General features: G+C 40.9%; 1 protein-coding gene across 5 annotated transcripts in view; it reads left to right on the top strand.

Moving 5' to 3' along the window:
* The window catches only part of PHF10 (PHD finger protein 10), a 76,363-nt gene that overhangs the window by 2,622 nt on the left and 49,850 nt on the right, over positions 1 to 23,891 (top strand). For 3 of the 5 annotated variants that reach the window (XM_073628001.1, XM_073628002.1, XM_073628000.1), the window contains exons 2-6: positions 1,600 to 1,727; positions 5,177 to 5,263; positions 10,639 to 10,769; positions 16,489 to 16,572; positions 20,487 to 20,620. In XM_073628001.1, coding sequence (XP_073484102.1) covers positions 1,600 to 1,727; positions 5,177 to 5,263; positions 10,639 to 10,769; positions 16,489 to 16,572; positions 20,487 to 20,620 — 564 coding nt within the window. The remainder of the gene's footprint in view (positions 1 to 1,599; positions 1,728 to 5,176; positions 5,264 to 10,638; positions 10,770 to 16,488; positions 16,573 to 20,486; positions 20,621 to 23,891) is intronic. The other 2 variants (XM_073628004.1, XM_073628003.1) reach the window with 1 other exon arrangement.

Raw genomic sequence — 23,891 nt, 5'->3', positions numbered from 1 at the left:
AGAGCAGCCACGATCCTCCTTTTCTGGCTCCTCCCCGCATCGAGTGCCCCCACGAAGAGCTGCATTCCATGGGGGCACTCGTGCGGGCGCGCTCCCGAGTCTTGCTGCTGTGTCCATTGACACAGACAGCAGGACTCGGCACTGCCCCCCGACTCCCGTGTCACTGGATTTGATTGACAGCAGCGGGAGCCAATGGCTCCTGCTGCTATCAGTCTGTTCAATGAGAACCCGAGACAGGGACTGCTGGGCTCGTTCTCGTAGCTGGAAAGATCGTGTTCAGGTAAGTAAAAGGGGGGGAGTCTGGGGGCAGCTGCGCCACAAAAGGTTTTTCATTTTAATGCATAGAATGCATTAAGGTGAAAAACCTCAAGACTTTACAACTCCTTTAAGAATGAATAGCAGCGCATTTTGGCTGCGTGAACAGGTCAGATTCCTGCAACCACCCGTAATAGGTTGAACCAGGTGTAAGCATGGGATGAGCAGCTACAGCTTTTCGCACAGACCTGTCATTCCAGACATAGGAATTCTCTGGGTTGCGCTAATCACCTTTCTGAATGTAGCCCTGAAGTGAAACTAAAGGCACAAGTATTTACCTATGCTCTAACGCCCATGAACTTTCTCACCTGCATCTTCTCCCTGGGTTCTTTCAGGTGTTCGTCTTCAATCATTTTGATTGGGCGGTGCAGGACGATATCAGTGTGAATTGAGCCTGATGCATGCTTGTTATACTCACTGTGGAACCTAAGGGATTAACCCTCTGCATTGTGTAAAGATGCTGTTTGATCCTGACTTCTCTGATCCTCTTTACTGTCCCCAATCCATCTGCTGGTAGCACAGAGCCCTAGGAGGCACTCTGCACATGCTCAGTTTGGTGTGTGTTGCTAGGATGTTTATGTTTATTTTTATTTTTTTATATAATTGGGAGCATGTGATCAGCACTGTCCAGACAGAAGATCAGGTGTCATGCAGCCTCATAGGACATTCAGAGGAGAATGAAAACTCCTCCTACAAGCTTTAGTCAGATACTGATAGAAGTCACAAGACTGCTATATACTGGTGATGAGAAAAGGTATTTAGCCGTTTATATTTACTAAAATAATTTAATTTCCATGTTCTGTGTACTGTAGGAGACCAGATATAGTGAATAAAGGGTCCTGGGTTTAGTAACACTTGAAGGGCAAGCCTCTGAATGTAAATGGGCTCTTACTGGTTTTGGGATGCTTCCAAAAGAATTAGGCCCCATTCACACTTCGCATTTTGAAATCGCAGGCAGAATCGCTGCAAAGCACATTTGGGTGCCATTATCCTTTAATTCTGCTGCGATTGTCGCACAGCAATCGTGTCAGGCCACACCTTTTAAAAATTAAGTGAAGCGTGTCATCTGAAAAGGAGCAGGAGCTTCTTTTTGGGCAGCCCATTCACGGGAATGGCCTGGCCCTATGCGACACACGGAATCACATCAATCAAGCTTTGAAAATCGCATAGCAGGAATGCCTATTCCCGCAATGAGAAATGTGAGCTGGGCCTTAGAGTTACCTGTGAAACATAGCGTTTTTTATGCGCATATTTGATCTTTATAGTTTTTGTTGTGTTCTTCAGGAAGATAATTCCAACGACGGCAGAGACACAGAGGAAAATTCTAATGATGGAAGTCAGCAATCGAAGAGGAGAAGAACAGCATCTGGTGAAAGTTCTCCAAGTTGTGAAAATTCAAATCAAGATTTTGGGTAAGTACTTTACATATGCCACTTAATGCAACTATTAAAACGGAATGGGGGGGTTACAGAATCTATTGTCATAGTGTACATATCCATACTTGACTGATGTGTACTGGCTGGATCGGTGGTAATGGTAGAATGTATACAGTGGATATGGTCTACACACCCCTGTTAAATATCAGATTTCTGTGATGTAAACAAATGAGACAAATCATTTCAGAACTTTTTCCTCCTTTTAATGCGACCTAATAACTGTACAACTCAGTTGAACAACAAATTGAAATCTTTTAGGTGGAGGGAAGTAAAAATAAAAAACTTAAATATTATGGTTGCATAAGTGTGCACCCCCTTAAACTAATACTTTGTTGAAGTAATTTTTTATTTTATTACAGCTCTCAGTCTTTTTGGGTATGAGTCTATCAGCATGGCACATCTTGACTTGGCAATATTTGCCCACTCTTCTTTGCAAAAACACTCCAAATCTCTCAGATTGTGAGGGCATCTCCTGTGCACAGCCCTCTTCAGATCACCCCACATATTTTCAATGGGATTCAGGTCTGGGCCATTTCAAAACTTTAATATTCTGGTGAAGCCATTCCTTTGTTGATTTGGACGTATGCTTTGGGTCATTGTCATGATGAAAGATGAAGTTCCGCTTCATGTTCAGCTTTCTAGCAGAAGCCTGAAAGTTTTGTGCCAATTTTGACTGGTATTTGGAACTGTTCATAATTCCCTCTACCTTGACTAAGGTCCCCTGTTCCAGAAGAAGAAGAAAAATAGCCCCAAAGCATGATGCTGCCACCACCATGCTTCACTGTGGGTATGGTGTTCTTTTGGTGATGTGCGGCGTTGTTTTTTGCACCAAACATATCTTTTGGAATTATGGCCAAAAAGTTAAACCTTGGTTTCATCAGACCATAACACACTTTCCCACATGCTTTTGGGAGACTTCAGATGTGTTTTTGCAAAATATAGCCGGGCTTGGATGTTTTTCTTTGTAAGAAAAGGCTTTCGTTTTGCCACTCTGCCCCATAGCCCAGACATATGAAGAATATGGGAGATTGTTGTCACTTGTACCACACAGCCAATACTTGCCAGATATTCCTGCAGCTCCTTTAATGTTGCTGTAGGCCTCTTGGCAGCCTCCCTGACCAGTTTTCTTCTCGTCTTTTGGTCAATTTTGGAGGGACATCCAGTTCTTGGTAATGTCACTGTTGTGCCATATTTTCTCTACTTGATGACTGTCTTCACTGTGTTCCATGGTATATCTAATGCCTTGGAAATTCTTTTGTACCCTTCTCCTGACTGATACCTTTTTAACAATGAGATCCCTCTGATGCTTTGGAAGTGCTCTGTGTACCATAGCTTTTCCTGTAGGATGCGACTAAGAAAATGTCAGGAAAGACCTGCTAGAACAGCTGAACTTTATTTGGGGTTAATCTGAGGCACTTTAAATGATGGCAGGTCTGTACTGACTTCTATCTAGTATCAGTTTGAATGTGATTGCTTAATTCTGAACACAGCTACATCCCCAGTTATTTGAGGATGTGCACTCTTATGCAACCACATTATTTTATCCCACCCCCATAAAGATTTCAGTTTGTTTTTCAATTGAGTTGTACAGTTTATAGGTCACATTAAAGGTGGAGAAAGTTCTGAAATGATTTATCTTTGTCTAATTTTTTTACATCACAGAAACCTGACATTTTAACAGGGGTGTGGAGACTTTTTATATCCACTGTACATCAGAAATTGAATTCACAATTTAAGAACCCCCATCAATGTGTCCTTTGGTGATCTGCTTCTTCAGGACCAGCTTTCCTGATGTAACTTTTAAAGATGTCCCCATCCCATCTCGCTCTTTGGAGCAACAACATAAAGTTTTTTAAAACCATTATTTACTCACTTGCCGACTGCAATACGCATATCTATGTTGCGGTTTGCAAGTGGTTCACCAGGGTTATGGCTCAAGCTGTATTTTTTTTTTTTTTTTTTTTTTTTCTGCCGACGGTTGGCTTTCTTATGAAAGTGGTCCGAGCAGCTCATTAGTTGCTGTATCGCTCTCAGAATAATCACTGGTATTTCTCGGGCTTACCGTTTTACAGGTGCGCCTGAGAAACGATCTGACGGTGCAGCCAGCTGGTCACAGAGACTAGATTGTCTCTCATCGCCTCTATGGCTTTGAAGGACTGGAGCAACGTCATTACATCACTTCCGGTCCAGGATGGAAGTAAATAATATATTTTTTTAACCACTTGCAGGCTGCCCACTCTACATTTATTGCAGCAGGGCGGCCGCTCTGATACTTTCGGGTCTAGGTGGCGCGTATGTGCAGCCTCCGGCCCGCTCCCACAGTGATCACATTCAGCAGGAGCCCAGAGGCGGGTACCGTGTACTTGATGTCCGCCAATTTCACAGGACACGTGTAAACAAGGCAGATTGTCGTTCTGTCAGAAGGGAAGGTATTGATCCTGTGTTTTTACTAAGCAGGAACACGTATTTTTCCCTTCACCTAGTCAAAGCACCTCCCACACGGTGAATAAGCATAAGCTAAGGCACACAGATAAAAGAGAAGTATATATATATATTTTTTTTTTATTTACCCATCATCGGTCCTATGCTGCATCTGTCCCCCGGCAACTATGCACTGAGAACCGAGCCATCGAACATCGCTGATGGCTCGGTTCTCTCAGCTCTCCGAGCAAAGAGCTGCTGCCTGTCAATCGGCAGCTCTCCACTCTGCCCCCCCCCCCCCCCCCCCCCCCCTTGCTCACTGGAGCTCTGAGCTGTGGAGGAGCGGGAGCGGCCGTCTCTCTGGCTCTCAGCGGCTCGCTGAGAGGCTGAGACAGCCATCAGTCCAGGCACCTGGCAGATCCGGACTTTTTTGCCATGATGACGCGGTGCCTGGACTGGTTCCTGCGATGTCAGCAGAGTGTGGACTTCAGACTGCTCTCTGCTGAAAACGGGTCACAGGAGTGCAAAACGAATTGCACTCCTGTGACCCATAGAAGTAAAGCCAAACGAGCTCAGGCTGGACTTCTACTTTTAACCTGTTGATCTCCCCTGATGTTAACCCCTTCCCAGCCAGCGTCATTAGTACAGTGACTATTTTTTAGCATTGATCTCTGTATTCATGTCACTGGTCCCCAAAGGGTGTCAGAAACTGGTAAAAAAAAATATAAAAATATCCCATAGTTTGTAGACGCTATAACTTTTGCGCAAACCAATCGATATACTCTTATTGGGATTTTTTTTTTTTTTTTTTTTTTTTACCAAAAATATATAGCAGAATACATATTGGCCTAAATTTGATGAGGAAATTTAACTTTTTTACTTTAATTTTTTTTTTCGTTTTCTATCGAGTATGTTTGTTTTATAGCTGAAAGTAAAAAATATTGGTTTTTTTTTGTTTTCAGAATTGTCTGCCTTTTTTTTGTTTTTTGTTTTTTTGTTTATAGCGCAAAAAATAAAAACCGCAGAGGTGATCAAATACCACCAAAAGAAAGCTCTATTTGTGGGAAGAAAAGGACAAAAACTTTATTTGGGTACAGTATCACACGACCGCGCAATTGTCAGTTAAACAACAGTGCCATATCGCAAAAATGGCCTACCCATAAAGGGGGGTAAATCTTCCGGAGGTCAAGTGGGTTTTTTTTTTTGCTTTTAAAGGTAAAGGAGAGATTTGGGGTCTTTTGACCCCCGATCTCTCCATAAAGAGGACCTGTCATCCTTATTACAATGGATGTTTCCATTCCTTCTAATGGGAATAAAAGTGATGAAAAAAAAAAAAAAAATTAAAGAGACAGTTTACATATGTAAACGGTGTTTGCCTGACACATGTGAGGTATCCCTGCGAACGTTAGAGCGAGAGCAATAATTCTAGCACTTGACCTCCTCTATAACTATAAACATGTAACCTGTAAAAATATCTAAAGGGTCACCTATGGAATTTTTTAAGCATCGTAGTTTGTCGCCATTCCACGAGTGTGCGCAATTTTAAAGCTTGATATTTTAGGTATTGATTTACTAGGCGTAATATATATGGAATGGAACCCCATTATGATGTCGTCCCCCCCCCCCCCCCCCCCATTTACTGCTCAATTTATGAACCAATAAAACCATATTAGGTGGACAGTCTTATTCCAGTGCAGTACAGTTCTCACATTGTATACCTCCCTACTCTGTCTGACACTATGCAAAGGCCATCAAGAGGATAGATCCCTGGGGTCAATAAGAGCTCTTTAAAAAGCACCCAACTCAAGTGGTAATGTGTAGGAAATAAAAAAACCAAATATGCAGCAAACTGTAGAATGTGTGTGTGTATGTGTGTGTATGTATGTGTGTATATATATATATATATATATATATATATATATATATATATATATATATATATATATATATATATATATTAATATATTACACACACTTTTTTTTTTTTTTAAACAATGTTTGGGGGTTATAAGTAATTTTCTAGCAAAAAAACTGGCTTGGTCTTTGTGTTAGTGGATAGCATCTTTAATATTTCCATCACAAAACCTGGTCCTGAAGAGGTAGTTTGCCACAGAACTCATGAACCAGGATTCTTCAGTTTCAATGAAAATTCTTATGTTCTACTCTGGTGATTTTTTTTTTTTTTTTTTTTTTTTTTTTTTTTTTTTTTTTTTATATATGAGTAGGCCATTATGGATTAGCTAGCACACACCATTTATTTTTTTTTTTTTATTTACTTTTTTTTTTTTTTTTTTTGGTAGTCTTTAATGCCACTTGTAACGTTCTTAGTTCTTCTATATATTTTGGGATGACACTGGTGTTTTAGACACATTACAACTTTTATTCCTAAAATTACACTCTATGTAAAGTAGAATTATAGGCAAAACTTTTTTTTTGTTTTTGGATAAAGTTAGGGAGGGTTATAACCCGTCAGATTTTTTTGTTCTGTAGCCAAACAGGAAGTGAGAGGAAATGCCTACAAATTAAGGGAATGCCTTGGGGACCCCCAGGTCACCAGAACTAGTGTCCCCATTTCCCCTCTATTACTTTTCTGGGAATAACAAAAAAGTTATACTTTAAGCCTAGTCTGTCCCCTAGCAATAGTGGGAGTTTATGAAGGAGTTGAACCATTCCTCTTTTTACCAGGGTTTCACTTTTTCCTGCTGTATTTTTCATAATGAAAAATGCAGCAAAAGAAGTAAGCAGGGTGGATAAAAAAATCAATGTTTTTGTTTGTTTGTTATTTATTTTTTTTAAATCCGTATTTTTTTTCTTATGATTTTAATCAAATTTTTATTCTAATAAAATGCTTTTGGAGTAAAAATCTATCTAAAGATAGCCTTCTATTTAACCACTAGCTGGCCTGCCGCCGTCGTTATACGGCGGCAGGTTGGCTCTCCTGTGCAAATCACTGTAGCTGTACGGCGGCTCGCGCACAGCTGCAAAAGCGTGCCGTGGGTCGGGCGGACTGTCCGACCGGCGGCTCGCGATCGCCTAGTACAGAAGCAGAATGGGGATCTGCCAGATGACATGACAGATCTACTCTTCCCAGTCATCGGGAACAGTGATCTGTCATGTCCCTGCCAGCCCACTCCCCCCCCTACAGTTAGAACCCACCCCTTGATTGCCCCCTACTGTTGACCCCTTCTTTTCTAGTGTCATTTTTACATTGATCAGTGCATTGTTATAGCACTGATCAATGTAGTAATGTCACTGGTCCCCAAAAAATGTCATTTGGGGTCAGATTTGTCCACTGCAATGTCGCAGTCCCGCTAAAAATTGCAGATCGCCATCCTTACATCTATCCCATAGATGTATCCCGCAAAATTATAGAAGAATATATATCAACCTAAACTGATGAATACATTTTGTTCTGTATTATAGCAGAAAGTAAACTTTTTTTTTTTTTTTTTTTTTTTTTTCAAAATTGTCGGTCTTTGTTTTTATAGCGCAAAAAATAAAAAAAACGCAGAGGTGATCAAATACCACCAAAAGTAAGCTCTATTTGTGGTGGGGGGGGGGAAAGACGCCAACTTTGGATACAGCGCTGCATGACCGCGCAATTGTCAGTTAAAGCAAAATGGCCTGGTCATTATGGGGGTAAATCCTTCTGGGGCTGAAGTGGTTAAGATGCATTCATAATTTAGTTTATTCAGAATGATTTGGAGCTTAGTTATGTAGCATGAGGCTACATATTCTGCAATATTTACATTTTTGGTAAAATCATTCAATGAATCCAAGCTCTGCAAGCTGAGATAACATGCACTAAATTGATGCATTCACACAATTTCACAGTATCCATGAGATAAGACAAAGTTCAGGAATATTCCTTTATCCCATTGTTTTGCAAATCTAAGTATACTACAAACTGATTTAATCTGTTCTGATATCGCTGCTTTAGAAACCTGACAGCTTATTATTCTAAATAGGAAACCTTCATTTTGTTTGCAAATATTAAAGATTCTAACTACCAGCAAGAATAGGTCCTTAAATTTAAAGTGCGCCTGTCATTTCAGATCCATCATGGCAGCGCCTGTTAGCGGGCATCCACTCACCTGCTGCCGCCACGTCCCTCACCTTGTTGTGTCACTGCCACATCACCAGCCATCCTATTAAAGCGAATGGGACTGTAGGTGAGTCAACAACGGGTCAGAGGAGGAGCCGCTGCGGGACAGAGATGACAGTTGCTCTTTAAAAATTATGATTTAAGACCCCTTTCACACTGCCAGCGTTTTTCAGGTGCTACAGCCCAAGGGCTTTCACACTGGAGCGGTGCGTTGGCAGGGCTTCACAAAAAGTCCTGCCAGCAGCTGCTTTGGAGCAATAAAATATGCCTAATTTAAAACCAAGCATTAACAGCGCTTCTTATGGATGAAAGATATCCAACGATGTAATATATCTTCTAGTGCAATAATCAAACAGTCACAGGTCAGGTGTATAAAGCTCAAAAAACAAGGGAATCTCCTGCAATCATTCATCAATCCATCTCATCCCTTATAATGATAGACCTAGAATGATGTAATCAGTCCTTTCCTCCTACTGTCAGCTCAATATAATCCTTGCATGGAAATAGGTAAATGGAAGAAATCTTCTGATCCACCAGTAATTACAGTGCAGAAAAACTTTCAGCTGCTACACCTCCACCGGTCCACCTTGTGCTCACCCCTTTGTGTATATGCTTAACAGAGAGGATTCATAACAGGGCCTGTTATAATCCTTTGCAGCATGAGTCAGCGGCTCTCTTGTTGGTCACTACAGCTCTGCATGTTAGGCACGATTTGGAACATATGGTTGTTACATGCAAGTATACAAGGGGATGCTCCTCAGCTGCCACTTCCAGTGATGTCTCCTGATACATCGCTGGAAGTGGCAGCTTCTTTGGAGCGGTGAACTTACTGCTCCTCCACCACTGCTCCCCATTGAAATCAATGGGACAGCGCTGCGATACCGCCGGCGTTTTGCAGGTGGATTTAACCCCTTTCCGGCCGCTAGTGGGCGGTTTTAAGTAGCGCTGCTAAAACGACGGTAAAGTGGCACTAAAAATAGCGCCGCTTTACCGCCGACGCCCCCCGTGGCTCGGTGTGAAAGCCGTCTAAATCAAGCCTTTTTACTAGTGATTTAAATCAAATCCACCCTAGGAGTGAGGCTTTGAGAAAGAGAGGGACAGAACCACAAAGGGTCCTGATACTGTCCGTGAGTCCTATATTAATGTGCACTCGAGGCTGGGTTCACACTATTGCGAATTGGATGCAGATTTCCTCCGCATCCAATTCGCAAGTCAGGAGATTGTGACCGGCTCTCAGTGGAGCCGGTTCACACATCTCCCGAGTGGCTGCAGAGCGAATTGCACAAGAGTCCTGTGCAACTGGTCCCTTTCGGTCCGAACTTTTGGCTGAATTTAGACCTGAAATCAGACCTGAAATGGTGAACAGGGACACATGGACCCCTGCTGTGAGCTGGTCCGTAAGGCAGTGTGAACCTAGCTTAAAGGATTATAAAACTGTTCACTCGTTATGAAATCACTTGCCTTCCAATGGAGAAATATCTGTAGGCTGCTCAGGCCAGTCAACGTTCTGGTTTCCATAGTTTTGTGCGCACAGAGATGTGTGCAGAGAATCCTGAAGTTCCATTTTATAGCTGTAGAATGCTGAATTTTTTTTTAGATCTGAAAAAATTGGTTGACTTTTGCCTAAAGCCTGACGCCAGGCATTATAATTCAGTTGGAATAAGATTTCTAAGGAGGCCTTTACCTCGGCTTCATAGTGGGGGTGTAGCTTACTTTTTGGTTGATCGTTTTGAAAGCAATATATGAGTTCTCCCAGATATTGCAACTACTGCTGGATTTCCAGCTTACTGCTGACACTGATCATTGCCACATATCTTAAACACAGGGACCACCTCCTCTCCACTTGGTCACTTGCAAAACTTTGCCTACAGCAAAGTACAGAGAGTTATGGATATATTCTGAAAGTTGTATGGGAACGTTCATATGAGCTTTGACAAACAGCTTTCACTTTAGTACTCTCGGAAGATGTCCTGACTGATTTCAGCCTGCTGAATTGGACAAAATTTGAGCTCTGGGTGGTCCTGTCAACAGCACCCAGCTTGGCTAACATCAACTTTAAAATTGAAGAAGCCAGGGGGAAATTTGTGGTCTGAGCAGTAACTGCATCCAATTAGTTTTTTTGTATTTGACATGATGAGGATGGGTTAGAGGGTACCAGAGGAAAGTTAATGTCTGATTTGGTTTCTCACTTTCTGTTATAGCGACTGTGGAGAAATACAAATCTCCTGAGATGCATTGGTTTATGGCTTGGCATTAATATCCGTGTGTGTATTTGCTCATTGGGTGGATAGGTTATTTTCATATAATTAAAATAACTTGAATGATTAAACAGTGTGTAATTTTTTTTTTTTTTCCCATCAGCTCCAGCTATTTCCCAGCGGAAAATCTAGTTGAATACAAATGGCCATCAGATGAAACGGGAGAATACTATATGTTACAAGAGCAAGTCAGTGAATATTTGGGTGTCACTTCCTTTAAACGCAAATACCCAGGTAATCAATTGTGCTCCCATGCAAGGAAAGTAATGTTTGAGCCCTTGGTCCCATTGACTACGGCTTTGAAATCGTGCAATTTCAGAGCCGCATGTCAGAGAGACTTTGAAGACATCTGTATGGCTTCATGCACAGATGTCTATTCAATTTGCACCTGAAATCAGCAAAAGTAGTGCATGTACTACTTTTCCAAATCGATTTTGGCGTCGCACTGATTTTGAACAGTGCCATTGCCAGCAATTGGATGTGACTTGACCTGTCAAGTCGCTCCAATGTGAATCGGGGCTGAAGAAATTGTTTAGTCTTTTTAATGTTTTTCATGATTTCAGTGTTTTTAAAATAGTTGCATAAAGAATAGCTTGTAGTAAATGTTGTGTGTTAATGTCGTACAATTTGTAAAATTGAATGTATTCTCTGAAATCCTTTTCTTATAGTCCATTAAAGGGCACGATGTCTTAAACCTTCAGGTTATACTGCCACCTATAGGAAAGTTGGACAGTGGCAAACAAAAAGAAACCTGTAGATCAGGCCAGAATAACAGCTCCAGCTACCAGCATGCCTCGGTTTTGTAGCAAAGCAGTACTAAGAGATTGTCTATGCCCCTCAATTGTGTTTTAAATAAATGGTACTGGACTGCAAAATACTATTCATTGTTGAAACCAATGTGCTCAAAAAAGTGAGCTAAACGTATTCAAATACAATATATACAATAAACCCCTAAATGCAGTGCAAATAATAAGTGGTAAAATAATAGAAAATCAAATTGAGTCCTTTCAACCAGTCCCTTTAATCAGCCAGGATGAGCTTTAATGGAGGATTGAACTCAAAGTAGCCAGCTCAAGGAAACACCCAGTACTACGACTCAAGGAAAGAAAAGAAAAAACAGTGCTCTTTGTATTTAAAACAAAAGTATTGGCACACAGGAGCAGGGACATTCTCTGCAGCTCACCACTTGGGCTTTGTCTGGCTGACACCTCAGAATTAAATCATCCAACCCGGGCTGCTGCTGGACTGTACTCTCTCCTCTGCAAAACTGACAAGTCTCATCACTCCACGTGTTATGCCATTGACAGGATAGGGTGGAACCAAATCCTTGAAAGAAAAAGCTTAAAAGATGGTCTGTCTGAGCCCCTTAGAGATGGTGCATCAGGAAGCTGGTGCTCCGTCCAGGATAACAAAAATGGAATTGGGCTTCCTAAAAGAAGCAGTGACTTAAAAACTCAGACCAAACCACATCTATACACTGGAAGGAGATTTATTTTTAGTGAACTAGAGATGAACAGAGGGACAGAAGAACAATGTGGTTGATTTAGTAAAACTGGAGAGTGCAGAATTTGGTGCAGCTCTGCATATAAAACAATCAGCTTCTAGGTTTTATTGTCAAAGCTTAATTAGTTAGAAGCTCATTGGCTACCATGCACAGTTGCACCAGATTCTGTATTCTCCAGTTTTAGTAAATCAACCCCAGTGTCCTGATGGGGGTGAAAGGCAAAAACTGCCTTGTACAAGTCTTTGTCTCCACAACACATTGGGTTGATTTACTAAAGGCATCAAGGCTGTTCACTTTGCATTGAAAGTTACACTTTGCAAGGGGCTTTTCATAAGCAAACTTTCCACTTTGCAAAGAGTACCCAATCACGTGTAAGGAAAATATAAAAAAATCTTTTTTTTTTTTTTTTTTGAATGCCCATGTCCTGTCCTCCTATAGGCAGCAGTATAACCTCCTGAAGGTGTTAACTGCTAGTGTCCTACCATGAGTGAAAAAGAAATCTATTACATAGTGTGTGTATATGTGTATGTGTGTGTGTGTATATATGTGTATATATATATATATATATATATATATATATATATATATATATATATATATATATATATATATATATCATATTTATCGGCGTATAACACGCACCCCAATTTAGGAGGGAATTTTAAGGAAAAAAAAAACTTTTAGGAGGGAAGTTGAAGGGAAAAAAAAACTTACATTTAAACGCCCATCATTGCAGCCATGTCAGTGCAGCCTTCCCCAGTGCAGCCTTCCCCAGTGCAGCCTTGTCAGTGCAGCTTTCCCCAGTGCAGCCTTCCCCAGTGATCCCAGCCATTCTGGGCTTCAAAATCGCCGATCGCGATTTGAAAATGGCGCCGCCGGCGCCGAAATACACAGAGCCGGTCCTCGGCTCTTTCCGGCGGCTGTCGTTCACTTTCGGCTCCACTCGTAGTCCCGAGCGGAGCTATCCGAACCTAGCCGAGTAGGTTCAGATAGCTCCGCTCGGGACTACGAGTGGAGCCGAAAATGAACGACAGCCGCCGGAAAGAGCCGAGGACCGGCTCTGTGTATTTCGGCGCCGGCGGAGCCATTTTCAAATCGCGGTCGGCGATTTTGAAAATGTGACAGGTCGGGATCGCAGGGGATCGGCGTATAACACGCACCTGCGATTTTCCCCTGGTTTTAAGGGGAAAAAAGTGTGTTATATATATATATAGCAGCCATTAGCTAAAATCATTTAAGTTCATTTTTTTTTTCCTCAATGTACACACAGCACCCCATGTTGACAGAAAAACACAGAATTGTTGACATTTATTAAAAAAGAAAAACTGAAATATCACATGGTCCTAAGTATTCAGACCCTTTGGTCAGTATTTAGTAGAAGCACTCTTTTGATCTAATACAGCCATGAGTCTTTTTGGGAAAGATGCAACAAGTTTTTCACACCTGGATTTGGGGGTCCTCTGCCATTCCTCCTTGCAGATCCTCTCCAGTTCTGTCAGGTTGGATGGTTAACGTTGGTGGACAGCCATTTTTAGGTCTCTCCAGAGATGCTCAATTGGGTTTAAGTCAGGGCTCTGGCTGGGCCATTCAAGAACAGTCACGGTGTTGTGAAGCCACTCCTTCGTTATTTTAGCTGTGTGCTTAGGGTCATTGTCTTGTTGGAAGGTAAACCTTCGGCCCAGTCTGAGGTCCTGAGCACTCTGGAGAAGGTTTTCATCCATGATATCCCTGTACTTGGCCGCATTCATCTTTCCCTCAATTGTAACCAGTTGTCCTGTCCCTGCAGCTGAAAACCCCCCCCACAGCATGATGCTGCCACCACGATGCTTCACTGTTAGGACGGTATTGGACAGGTGATGAGCAGTGCCTGGTTTTCTCCACACATACCGCTTAGAATTAAGGCCAAAAAGTTCTATCTTGGTCTCATCAGACCAAAGGATCTTATTTCTCACCATCTTGGAGTCCTTCAGGTGTTTTTTTTTTAGCAAACTCCATGCAGGCTTTCATGTGTCTTGCACTGAGGAGAGGCTTCCGTCGGGCCACTCTGCCATAAAGCCCCGACTGGTGGAGGGCTGCAGTGATGGTTGACTTTCTACAACTTTCTTCCATCTCCCGACTGCATCTCTGGAGCTCAGCCACAGTGATCTTTGGGTTCTTCTTTACCTCTCTCACCAAGGCTCTTCTCCCCCAATAGCTCAGTTTGGCCGGACGGCCAGCTCTAGGAAGGGTTCTGGTCATCCCAAACGTCTTCCATTTAAGGATTGTGGAGGCCACTGTGCTCTTAGGAACCTTAAGTGCAGCAGAAATTTTTTGTAACCTTGGCCAGATCTGTGCCTTGCCACAATTCTGTCTCTGAGCTCTTCAGGTAGTTCCTTTGACCTCATGATTCTCATTTGCTCTGACATGTACTGTGAGCTGTAAGGTCTTATATAGACAGGTGTGTGGCTTTCCTAATCAAGTCCAATCAGTATAATGAAACACAGCTGGACTCAAATGAAGGTGTAGAACCATCTCAGGGATGATCAGAAGAAATGGACAGCACCTGAGTTAAATGTATGAGTGTCACAGCAAAGGGTCTGAATACTTAGGACCATGTGATATTTCAGTTTTTCTTTTTTAATCTGCAAAAATGTCAACAATTCTGTGTTTTTCTGTTAATATGGGGTGCTGTGTGTACATTAATGAGGAAAAAAATGAACTTAAATGAATTTAGCAAATTGCTGCAATATAACAAAGAGTGAAAAATTTAAGTGGGTCTGAATACTTTCCGTCCCCAGTGTGTGTGTGTGTGTGTGTGTGTGTGTGTGTGTGTATATATATATATATATATATATATATATATATATATATATTTTTTTTTTTTTTTCTTCACACACTTGTGCTCATAGATTTACATACCCTGGCAGAATTTGATTTCTTGGCCATTTTTCAGAGAATATGAATGATGACACAAAAACTTTTCACTCATTGTTCCAGTGTTTGGCTGAAGCCATTTATTATCAATCAACTACAGAAACTACCCAAATGACCCCGATCAAAAGTTTGCATACCCCAGTTCTTAATACTGTGTATTGCCCCCTTTAACATCAGTGACAGCTTGAAGTCTTTTGTGGTATTTGTGGATGAGGCTCTTTATCTTCTCAGATGGTAAAGCTGCCCATTCCTCTTGGCAAAAAGCCTCCATTTTCTGTAAATTCTTGGGCTGTCTGGCATGAACTGTCAACTTGGCCTTGTGTTTTGGATCATTGTCATGTTAGAATGTCCAAGTACGCCCATACGCAGGTTCCTGGCTGATGAATGCAAATGTTCCTCCAGTATTTTTTGATAACATACTGCATTCATCTTGCCATCAATTTTGACCAAATTTCCTGTGCATTTTTGTAGCTCACACATCCCCAAAACATCAGCGATCCACCTCCGTGTTTCACAGTAGGAATGGTGTACCTTTCATCATAGGTCTTGTTGACTCCTCTACAAATGTAGCGTTTATAGTTGTAGCTAAAAAGCTCAATTTTGGTCTCATCGCTCCAAATGACTTTGTGCCAGAAAGTTTGAGGATTGCCTCTGTGCTGTTTGGAGTATTATAAGTGGGATACTTTGTGGCATTTGCATAGTAATGGCTTTCTTCTGGTGACTCGACCATGCAGCCCATCTTTCTTCAAGTGCCTCCTTATTGTGCATCTTGAAATGGCCACACCACATGTTTTCAGAGAGTCCTGATTTTCATCTGAAGTTATTTGTGGGTTTTTCTTTGCATCCCGAACAATTTTCCTGGCAGTTGTGGCTGAAATTTTAGTTGGTCTGCCTGGTTTGGTTTCAACAGAACCCCTCATTTTCGATTAGAGTTTCAACACTGCTGATTGGCATTCTTAATTTTTTGGATATCTTTTTATATCCCTTTCCTGTTTTTTATACAGTTCAACTACCTTTTCCCACAGATCCTTTGACAATTCTTTTACTTTCCCCATGACTCAGAATCCAGAAACGTCAGTGCAGCACTGGATGAAAGATGCAAGGGTCTGTCAGGAGTCCAGAAACTCATTGTCCTTTTATACACACACACTAATTACAAGCAAACAGATAAGGATGGTTAACTTTTTTAATAGCCATTTAAACCCCTTTGCGTCAACTTGTGTGCATGCCATCGGGTCAAAATCACCAGGGTATGCAAACTTTTGATCAGGGTCATTTGGGTAGTTTCTGTTACCATTATGATTTAAAACGTGTAAACACAGTTGATTTGATAATTGGCTTCAGCCAAACACTAACCACGAGTGAAAGAAATGTTTTAGTGTTATCATTCATATTCTCTGAATTGGGTAGAAAGATAAATAAAGTGAACTTTTCAGCTTTTACTGTGTTTACTTAAAAGCATTTAAATGAGATACAAAGGCCATTATTTGTTGCCTGTAACAGCTTTTTAACAAGAATGCTTCATTTTCCTAAAAGATTTAGAACGAAGAGACCTATCGCACAAGGAGAAGTTGTATCTGCGAGAGCAAAATGTCATTACGGAAACTCAGTGTACTTTAGGTAACTATAAAGCTACTATAGTTCTAAGCTCAGCTGTCAACAGTCATTCTTGAACACGGAATGTTAGTAAGTAGCACAGTGGCTAGCATTTTAAGCGCTGGGTTCCTCATTTAGAATCCCACTGCACAGGTGGGGCTAGTCACAGGGAAGATTTTGTTCCAGAGCGTATATACAGGCAGTCCCCAAATTACAAACGGGTTAGGGACTGCCTGTTTGTTCTTAAGTTGGATTTGTACGTAAGTCGGAAGCGCATGCGCAAAACGGCGGAGACGTCGTTTTCTGATGTTTTCCGATGTGCTCGCCGACGCCGCCTCCCGTTCGTAAGTAGGAGTTCGCAAGTTGGAGGTTCATAACTCGGGGACCTCCTGCACATCAAAGTAGGTTATGCTGTCCTCCTTTGAGTAAGTAGTTGGAGTGTAGTTATTGGGGAGTTTACGTAAGGAGGCCTGTGAGTAAAATTGTACTGATGTGAATATATATATATATATATATATATATATATATATATATATATATATATATATATATATATATATATATATATATATATGCATTACTGCTCCTCTCTCTAAGCACAAGTGTAGGCTGAATAAAAAAAAAATTAGAGGCGCTTTAAAGGGGTTGTAAAGGTAAATTTTTTTTAAAATAACAAACATGTCATACTTACCTTCACTGTGCAGCTCCTTCTGCACAGAGTGGCCCCGAACCTGCTCTTCTGGGGTCCCTCGGCGGCTGTCTCAGCTCCTCCCCGCAATAACTAACCACCTTAATGCGAGCTCTCTCGCATGGTGGTTAGTTATTGCGGGCGCGCTCCCGTGATACAGCCAGCGGCTATAGCCGCTGGCTGTATCACTCGGCCCCGCCCCCGGCGCACCGCGTCAGTGGCTGTGATTGACAGCAGCGCGAGCCAATGGCTGCGCTGCTTTCAATCCATCCACTATAGCCAATCAGCGACCAGGCTGATCGGCTGAATGGAGGTCGGGAGCGAGCGGCCGAGTTTCGAGGTGTCAGGTAAGTAAAACGGGGGGGCTGGGGGCGGCGGTATTTTCAAAAGTTTTTTCACCTTAATGCATAGAATGCATTAAGGTGAAAAAATGCATACCTTTACAACCCCTTTTAAATAAGACAAGTAGTTTTAAAGGGAACTAGAAAAAAAAAAAAACACAATTCAGTAAATAAATATATAATTGCATTATGCAGCGATATAGGGCAGATTTTAACCTTACTTTAATGCCAAACGTCCGCTTGTAAAGCAAGTTTTCCTATGTGGGGTTTTACTGCTCAGACCTGTAACTTCTGAAATTCACATGTAAGTAGTACCAAGTGGACATACTCTGATATGTGCACACTGATTATTTTTGTCCATCATCCCACACACCCTGAAGCGTGCTGAATATATTTGAGCAAGCTTCCCCCTTCAATGTAGTGGAGGATGGTGGTATGAATAGGTAATTATTAATGCTTTTGCTTTTCTGCAAACTGCCAGTTTAATTTTCTTTTAACTCCTTACAAGGTTGCTTTAAGTGCTTTAAGAGGTGTGGATGGAAGGAGGAAAAACAATTATAATTTTTTTTTCTTCTCCCCTCTGTACAGCATAAAGCGTACTTTATATTGATTTTAAAAAAATATACACCAGCTGCTTGCTGCAAAGTAGAGTTAAAACATATCTGTAGGGGATAGGTGTACTAATGTATTTTTTATGATAAATTCAATTTGGATTATAGGAAAAATTGCTACTGTATAAATACTGTTTTTATATTATGCTTTTCATTTTTTGTTACCTGCCTGCTTAGCGGAGAATCTGTCTGCTGAGCAGGCAGATGGCTTGACCGTGTCCATCTCCGCTTATGCATAGCAGACACAGCCCGCTGTCATCTATAAGCGGTCAAATGCAAACCGACCACCTGTCTCTTTACAACTGACGACCGTTCTGACCAACCGATGGGGAACTGATCCCCATCTGTCTGTTTTTAGCAGACAGGATCGGTTGTTGGAAGGTGACACCTGCTAGTCCATAGAGGGCAATGGATGGTCCGATCGGATCTGCCTAAAAAAAAAAAAAGACAGACGGACCCAATCGGTCCGCCCATGTGAAAGAGGCCTAATACTTCATGTTCTTTATCATTTGATACTTTTCTATCAATCTCTTCCTCTTCTTTTGTTTTCTAAAGAGAAGTGTAGGTTTTTTTTTTTTTTTTCCCCCCACTATTTGTCAACCACTAACCATTCATTTGCTTGTCACCCAGTAAACATATTCTTATCAAAACCAATATAAAGGGGGGGGGGGGAACTAGTTACAAAGCTAGTCCTGAGGGTCTCTGCCACATCCCAAAAACTAATGTAGGAGGAGAAAGATGCCCCAAAAGGGATAGTAATGGCAGAAAACCAACACAGGATCAAAATATGGTGAGTACAGAAACAGTTAAAAAATATATAAATTTTATTTAATATACAAAAATAGCAAATAACATTTCTAAAAACATTAAATGAAAAATGAGGAACAGGAGTGTCAAAAGAATACTACACGCTGCAGCAAAAAACACTTCTGAAAACTGGGGATCAGAGACCAAAAGTGGCTGCACTAGGACCCAACATGTTTCAGAGAGCATAAAAAGATATTTCTTTTCATGACATTATATTTCCTTCTTCAGGGGATCAGATAAGGTGTGCTGTTATATTTCTAGCAAAAAAAGAAAATGTTTATGTATACATAAAATGAATATTAAATCTATGCATATAATAATCAATTTATCATTTTTCAAGAATGCAAGCATGTACTAAAATATGCAAAATATGTATATTGAATAAAATGTATATATTTTTTATCTGTTTCTGTACTCAACATATTTTGATCCTGTGTTGGTTTTCTGCCCTTACTATCCCTTTTGGGGCATATTTCTCTTCCTCTTATCGAAACCAAGGCCATGTTTTACTACTTCTATTTCTATATAGAAAACACACACCTTTTTAAAAAAACGCAGTTGATCACTCGTCTAACCACGTGATCCAAAAACAACTTTCTACAGAAAAAACACAGCAGGTTGCTATGTTTCAAACAGTCAATGCAACAAACTTTAGGTTTGGTTAGGCTGTGTGCAGGCAATCTTCCTCTTTAGATTGACATGGTTGTCAGTGGTGGGCTGAGTACAGACACATATATTCTGGTTGTTTGATTCAAGAGAAAATCATTACATTTTCATTGTGATTTTAAGAAAAAGGGAGAAAATTATGAATAGGTTATGTTTGAAAAACCTAACTTCTTTACCAGTATAAATCAAAATCAGGTCTATTGTTTAGACTGGAGTTCTTTCTTACCTGTAACAAGTCAGAATGTTTAGAGTGTGTTTGCCTTTTGCTAAGGTTGTGCAGAACAAAGCAACAGGTTTACTTTGATGCCCAGTCCTCCTTCCTGCTTTCATAACTTACATTAGTTTGCTACCTCACTGGTCTGTTCAATGCTGGAAGCAAATAGGTAACACCAGGTTCTTCCAGGTTTAGTGGATCATGTGACTCATTTCCCTTTCTTCAATTTGACATCCCTGCCTGCTATTTGGCTACTTAGGATCTACTTTTGATCCTTAAAAACCATAAGGCAGGGTGAGACTTACCTGACTTGTGAAAGCTCTAACTGAAATTGTCTTGAAGCTGATGGAGGGCTTTTTCTCCTTATGAGCCACAAATGGAGCAGTGGGGGATTGAAGGAAGGCAAGTTCTAAGATGCTACAGGGGCTGGTTTTAACATGAACCTGTCACTTTGCTCTGCTTGGGCAAAGTATAATTTCCTTTTAAAGCTCTTTAGAATAATTTTCAGTGGACCCTTGCCTTGCACTCTTGCACTTCTAATATCTATTATTATTTTCATGCTGGTTGGACTATTAGAACATTAGACTCCTCTCCCCTTGCCCTTTTTAAAGGTCTGACAGCTTTACGAAGTGATGAAGTAATTGACCTTATGATGAAGGAATACCCAACTAAGCATGCAGAGTACTCGGTCATTCTTCAAGAAAAAGAGCGCCAGCGCATTACAGACCATTACAAAGAGTACTCGGTAAGTAAACTGTTTGTGCAATTAAAAACCATATTCAATGCTTGATATTCTTCTAAGTATTTTGATCCATTGTTCAGCAATGGCAACCTGAGTATTTCTTTAAGTACACTCTTTCCATTTAATCTCCATCTTCTCCGTTTGTGTTCCTACAACGCAAACCATGTTTCACACATGTGGAAAGCATGCATGGGATTATGATTTTTAACTAACTTTCCCTAAATCAAAGTTAGTTCTTTGTTACAGAAACAAGAAAAATATGACCTGGAACATACACCATGGCCCACCTCCATCCCAGGTTATACATATAAAGACAAAAAAGAGTGGTCATGGGACATTAAATGAGGTGGGTCACAGACTAGGCACAACTAGGATACAATTGAGAATTCATTATAAAATTCATGATATACAAAAATATGTCAAAAAATATGTATTATATCTATGCAAAAAGTCATAAAAAACATTAGCTGTAAAAAGATCGATATATAATGAGACACTATACGTATATAATAATCATGAAGATATCACAACAAAATGCACAATTGGTCCGTAAATGAGTAAATGTATTGTAGCATCTATGGATCTCTACGCATTTCATGGATCTCACTAGGGTCCACTCATCAGGAGTTTGATGCAGCAATTCATCTATGAAAAAAATAAAAATATATATGTATGTGTGTGTGTGTGTGTGTGTGTGTGTGTGTGTGTGTGTGTGTATAATATGTATATAATATGTATGTATGTGCCAGGAGTCCGGGACTTAGAAATCCCCTGAGCTGAATGTCCAAAACATCGGGAGGGAAGTTTTGAAGCATTCTAATTGGTCAGCGCCATCACATGGGCGGTACGGCCAATCGGCAGCCGCATAGCCCGTCCTGTCGGCTATAGAGAAGACGCATGGCTGCAGAGAGGATTTCTAAGCCCCGGACTCCTGGCGCGAATATACCGGGGCTTAGAACTGGACAGGTCAGCGGGACCAGGGAGGGGGATTTTTCTGTAAAGGTGAACTTGCACTTTAAGGTTAAGGCATATGAAGGGTACAATTAGAACCAAAATATCTGATGAGCCCCTTGAGAAATTGATTGGGAATTGCTACTACATCCATCGAAGCAGATATTGATGCGTTCGTTTATCAAATACTGTTTCAAATATTGCACTCGTTTTCTGCTGCCCTCATTTACTGTTATAATAAAAAAAGTACAAAAAAATTAAGTTTTATTACTCGGGTGCATTCTCTATATGGGTGATCGTTAACTTGTGATCTTGTGAACTTTTTCTGTTCATTAGATTTCACCTAATTTTATATCAAATCAATGAAACTATAAACTTGTTAACTTTGTATAACCTGCATAAAGGGAGGTCAAGTCAAATAATTATCCTTCGGTGGATGTTAAAGGGTTAAATGACGCTCCATGATTTCAGGGTATTATTACATTTCAGTACCCACCAAAGTGACATCCCAGATTTGAGGGGGACTTGACCTATTAAGGGTCAGTTTTTGAAAACTATCTTTGTGAGGTTTTATTATGTGCCATTGTTAGTGCTGTTTGTGTGTTTGTTTTTTTTTTTTTTTTTTTTTTTTTTTTTTAAATACTGCTGTATGCCCCTCATTTGTTCAAGTGTGGTCCATATACTACCTGTTGGTGAAGTGGTAGGTGATCCCACGAGTAGTAAATATGGCACCAATGCTGCCTGAAAGGAAAAGCTTTTTTGGCATCACTCAGAATTTAAAACTTGAATATATTTTTATAATCTGAAGAAGTTTCAAAAGAGCTAGTCTCAGTGCATTGTACACACAACCAGGCCCTGACTAATTTAAAAAAACTTACCGTACTTTGACATGGGCCTTTTTTATTTATTTTATTTATTTTTTGTTCCAAAGAACAAGGAAAGAGAAGGAAGAGATTAGGGATATATTTTCACAGTGCTTGCTTCTGTCCCTGCATGCATTAAAATTGCTAATGCATTTTCTTAGAGAGGAATCCTAATTTGCAATTATGCAAGAACAGTTTCTTCAGAATATGTTTAACAAGAACACGTAAGAATGTGCTTTCATGCATGCGCTATGTCAGTAGCAATAACACGTTTTAAAAGAACGTTTCAAAGTACTTTTAATTATGGCATGCATTTTTTTTTTTTTTAATCTCACAAAAGGCAGAATTTTATGAATCCTGGTTTTTGTCCGTGTGTTTGTATTTTTTTTTTTCCTACTCTTTCTGTGCCATCTGTGAGCCAGTTACTCATTGATAAATGCTCAAATTCAGTACGGAAGGAACTTCAGTTAGGCAAGTAGTGCCTTGTTGACGAAATATCCTTTGTTACACATATACAGTTGGCTTTTTGGGATAAGTTCTGACCCCATCAAACTCAGCCTAGAAGAGTTTACTGGAAGGGAAGGTGGATTAGCCTATTTGTTGGTACCCACTCCACTCCCATTGCTTACCCTGCAGCATCATTCTTGTGGGTATACTACTCTCAGGAATCTCATTTCACTGGCACAGACAGGAATGTTTGGCTTGGCTTTAATGCTGCACTCCCACCAGCCACCCTCAAATTTGAAAGAGATGAGGTATCTGGGCTGCGTCAACCAGGAAGGCCAGAACAAGGGAGCGCTGACACCTACTACACATTACATCTACGGCTCAGCAGTGCTCCTTTTCTCTTATCGTACATCACAGGACACAGAGCCATAGTACTTGCTATGTGGCTTTAATAGGCCACCTTCAGGTGCTGGACACTGGCATGCCCTAAATTAAAAAGTGCCCTCCCTATGTATCCCCTCCCACTGGTGGGAGTACCTCAGTTTATTCGCCAGTGTCAGAAATGGGGAGTTCCGGGTGTGGATCTGTTTGCGTCCAGGTTCAACAACAAGATCGACAACTTTGTGTCAAGGGCAAGGGATCCGATGGCATGCGTAACAGATGCCTTGGTCTTTCCTTGGGATCAGCTCTCACTGATCTATGTGTTCCCTCCTGTTCTGCTGCTTCCACGGCTTCTTCACAGGATCAAGCAAGAAGGGAAGGAGGTGATTCTTGTGGCCCAGGAGCTCTTGGTTTGCCGAGATCATAAAAATGGCGGTAGGGGACCCTTGGACCCTACTGCTGTGGCCAGAGGTCGCAAGATCCGGTACTCCATCTTGCCTTATAAACGCTAAATTTAACGGTTTGGCTATTGAGACCCACATTCTAAAGGACCGTGGGCTATCAACTTCAGTAGTTTCTACTATGGTTAATGCTAGGAAGCCGGCCTCCAGAATCATATACTATAGAGTCTG

The sequence above is a fragment of the Aquarana catesbeiana genome, linkage group LG04, assembly GCF_042186555.1.
Source record: "Aquarana catesbeiana isolate 2022-GZ linkage group LG04, ASM4218655v1, whole genome shotgun sequence".
In the NCBI taxonomy this organism is placed as follows: domain Eukaryota; kingdom Metazoa; phylum Chordata; class Amphibia; order Anura; family Ranidae; genus Aquarana; species Aquarana catesbeiana.
This window is presented reverse-complemented; position numbering and strand designations above follow the sequence as displayed.